A 4028-nucleotide genomic window follows, 5' to 3' on the forward strand; every position below is an offset into this window, starting at 1 on the left:
TTTTTCGTTTTTTCTTTAAAGATTTAAAAAATAAATTAAAACTAATAGAGAAATAACACAGTAAATAAAAATAAATTATAAAAATAACTAAACTAGTTAACCACAGTTAAGATAATATTAAAGAAAAGGACTAAATAGATTTTCTTTTGAAAAATCACTAACAAGTCCGTATTAGGTCATTCCAAACAACTAAAAAATATTTTTTTTGACAACAAAATAAATTTTAGATTGAAATTCTGGATTTGGAATTCGAGATTTCATACGGAAATTTTGGATCTTGGAGAAAGGACTACAAGATTTCAAAAACAAGTATAAATCCAATCAACAAAATATGAAATTTAAAAAAATACAATATTTTTTTTATTAAATTTAACAAAAAGTTGATAACAATATCGCAAATGGAAAATATGTGATATAAAAGCTTAAAATCAGATACCTGATTGTAAAACAAACATATTAAACATTTTGAAACGAACTTTTAAAACATAACTAGAGGAGTTTTTTAAAAAGAAAATATTAAAAAAAAAATACACATTATATATTTTTGGTCACTCAAGAATGACCAATTTAGAACAAAATGATTATTTTTACAAAACACTAAAAACCTAGTTAATTTTGTTAAATGATTCATTTATAATGTTTAGTTAATACGAGCAAAAAATGGTATTGTGTTATATTATAATTTTCAAGATTTGGTGCACGGACAAAATGGTCTTTATAAAAAATTTAATAAACTTAGATTCAGTGACTTAAAAATCAACTTTGCAACAAAAAAAAAAAAAACTGATATAATTATGAACGAAATTGTTGTAATTTTAATAAACTACAAGTGACATTTCTATAATTTTGTCGATCGGATTTTTTCTTGCGCTCCTTAACGTGGGCTTGTCATACTTGATCTTTGCAAGTTGGTAGTGGGCCATAAATAAAACCAGTTGATCTTATCGGTGAAACGGTGAGTGGTGCATTTTCTACTACTCAACTCCATTATAAATACTTCATCAAACCAAGTCTTCATACATCATCCACAATGAAGTTTAATCTTCTCAATGTTTATGCACTTTTTTCTGTAAGTATATTCTTATCATCATTAGATTTTTAGGAATCTTATAGTTCTGAATCTTTTAATGTCTTTATGCATCATAATTGGTTCAAGATGTTCCGGTTCTAAACATTTATGTAAAAACTACACAAATATTCATATTGTTTCCAGTTCTAGATTAGGTAATATGTTGCAATGATTAGAACGATGTTAACCCAAGATTCTAACGACCCAAAATTTCGGAAGTGGATGTACATAGTTCATGCACATTCATACCTTCAAAAAAGATTTTATAGTGTCAAAAAGATATAGTGTAAAGTTTTTTTTTTTTTTTTTTTTTTTTTTTTTTTTTTTTTTTTTTTTTTTTTTTTTTTTCCTTCTACACACCACTCTGTAACTTCAATTATAAAATGTCAGACATATATCTTCACAAATATAATCTTTAATCATTAAAGACTATGTTACCATCTCTGGCGACCACTCTCATTATTATTACCGCCGGCGACCTAACGTCGCCATTAACTACTGCCGTTACCAACTCCGGCAACTTATCTCCGGCCACCAGGTCGAAAATATGAGAGAGAGAGAGAGACGATGGTTTGTGGCGACGATGGTTCTTGGGTGGCTGGCGATGGTACTTAGGCGGCAGACGATGGTTCTTGGCTGACCAACAATGGTGGTATTCGCAGGTGGTGATCGCCGGTGTTTTTTGTTGTAAGGTGACGAGAAGGTTTGACGGTGGGGCTGTAAAGAGATTAAGGTTTTTTAGGGTTTTATTTTTCTTTTATAGGTAGATAATGACCTAACAAAATATGGGCTTTTGAGCTAAGGGCTTTTTATTTAAACGAGATTAGTCTTTTTTTAATGTTTTATTTATTAAATATATTTAAATCAGTTTTTTAGCTTAGTACTAAAAAATATTTTTTATATTGGTAATTTTAAAACTTTATATAAAAATGATTTTAATAAATTACATACAACAAATATAAAAAGTATATAAAAGTGTTTTATTTAACATATTTAATGTTATACGTTTGAAAAAGTTAAAAATAAAATTTTATTAGTAAAATAATTACTTTTTTTTTTGTTCTTTTTGGTTATAATGTAGTTAGTAAAATAATAATGTAATAATTAAATAAAAAGTCAATGTAATATTTATGTTATAATTAATATTGTATCAATTGATGACATGGTTAATTCTTGTTACCTTTTTGGATCAGCTATCATTAATAGTAGGAAGTCATGCAGTGACTCCTGAAGTTTACTGGAAGTCTGTGTTGCCAAACAGTCCTATGCCCAAAGCAATCACGGATCTTTTATACACCGCAGGTTTCTCTTTGTTTCATAGTCTTTTAATTGCTTATTCATACGTACAAATTTAGTACAAAGAAACAGTACGTTGATTTACTAGAATGAACAGAAGAGAAGAACACCAACGCCGGAGTTGGGAAACGCTATGTAGGGGTGACACATAAAACAGTAATATTAATATACTCTGTCCCCATGGATGAGCTCAAGGTTGATCCAAACGAAGCTTCGTTTTTCTTGGAGAACGACTTGCATGAAGGTACAGAAATGAAGTTACATTTCGTGAAAGACGAACAAAAATCAGCCTTTTTACCTCGACATGTAGCTGATTCGATACCCTTTTCATCAAACAAGCTTCCCCAAATCTACGACAAGTTTTCGATAAAGTCAAACTCAGTGGAAGCCAAAAGCATGAAACAAACACTAAGCGTCTGCGAGAGCAAAGGCATTGAAGGCGAGGAAAAATATTGTGCAACCTCGTTAGAGTCCATGGTGGACTTCAGCACTAACAAGTTAGGTAAAAAAGTGAAAGCGATGTCGACAGAGGTAAATGCTGAAGGAAGTACTCCGTTACAAAAGTACACAATCGAGGGCTCCATGAAACTCGCATCAGATAAAGCTGTGGTTTGCCATAAGCAAAACTACATGTACGCTGTATTTTATTGCCACAAAACCGTTAGTGTTAAAGCGTATGCTGTTTCTTTGGTGGGTGTTGATGGTACTAAAGTGAAAGGGGTGGCGGTTTGCCATACAGACACTGCGAAATGGAACCCAAAACATTTAGCGTTTCAGGTGCTGAAAGTGAAACCAGGAAGTGTGCCAGTTTGCCACTTTTTGCCTGAAGATAACGTTGTTTGGGTTCCGTACTAAGAGATACACAGTAGCAAAGTACGTTAAACCAATATATGTATTGTGTTTGTGTGCCTTTCTTTGATGGAGTAATCTATAGGGTTTAGTAATCCAACTACGTATTAATTAGAGGTTGACGCAACTTTCTTTATGTGTTTGGCAGTGTATGTAAAATTAAGTAATAAATACTGCTTTTGTAATTAGTTAAGTATTTTAAATATAAATTGTAGTTACGTTGTACGTACCAACCAATAGAATTAGCTAAGTTATTAGTAAATCGGCTTATTTCTTGCTAAAATTGTATCCAGCTATCAGCTATGTGAAGTGAACCCTTGACTCTCCGCCGGAAAAGTTTGAAGGACAGCAACTCATACTACAACGAAAATTAAAATCCATATATATATATATATATATATATATATATATATATATATATATATATATATATATAGTATTTGTTTTTTTATATCTTTACTAAGTTATAACTCTGTTATACCGTAGACAAATTAAAATGATAGAGGTCAAAAAATTTATTAAATTTTTAGGATATGAAAAAATGGAATGGTTTGATGTGCAAATATCTTATCTAGTTTGTATTTTTGAATCATTTGAAGAAAAATACAGCTCATTTAAATATTTACAACTTTCAAGGGTATATTGAGCTTCAATGGAATTCTTCATGGTCTAAATTGTAAAATTAGAGATCAAATTTTATAGGCAAGAGTACTCCCTAAAAAATGAAAGTATTTCATCATTACGACTAGAGTTGCCTCACACAAATATACAACTAAAATATGAAATATGTTCCAATCTTCCTGTAAGACTACTC

At 30.3% G+C, this 4028-nt stretch overlaps 1 protein-coding gene across 1 annotated transcript; it reads left to right on the forward strand.

Annotated features, from left to right (window-relative positions):
- Positions 1–969: 969 nt before the first annotated feature.
- Positions 970–3439, forward strand: LOC145092717 (BURP domain protein RD22-like). The gene is made up of 3 exons (XM_079030696.1): positions 970–1069; positions 2263–2371; positions 2463–3439. Exons 1-3 carry the CDS (start codon positions 1031–1033, stop codon positions 3218–3220), a joined length of 906 nt encoding a protein of 301 aa, XP_078886822.1. The 5' UTR covers positions 970–1030; the 3' UTR covers positions 3221–3439.
- Positions 3440–4028: the final 589 nt, after the last annotated feature.

This window comes from Lactuca serriola, chromosome 1 (assembly GCF_051521515.1).
Source record: "Lactuca serriola cultivar US96UC23 chromosome 1, Lser_US96UC23_V15, whole genome shotgun sequence".
NCBI classification, from domain to species: Eukaryota; Viridiplantae; Streptophyta; class Magnoliopsida; order Asterales; family Asteraceae; genus Lactuca; species Lactuca serriola.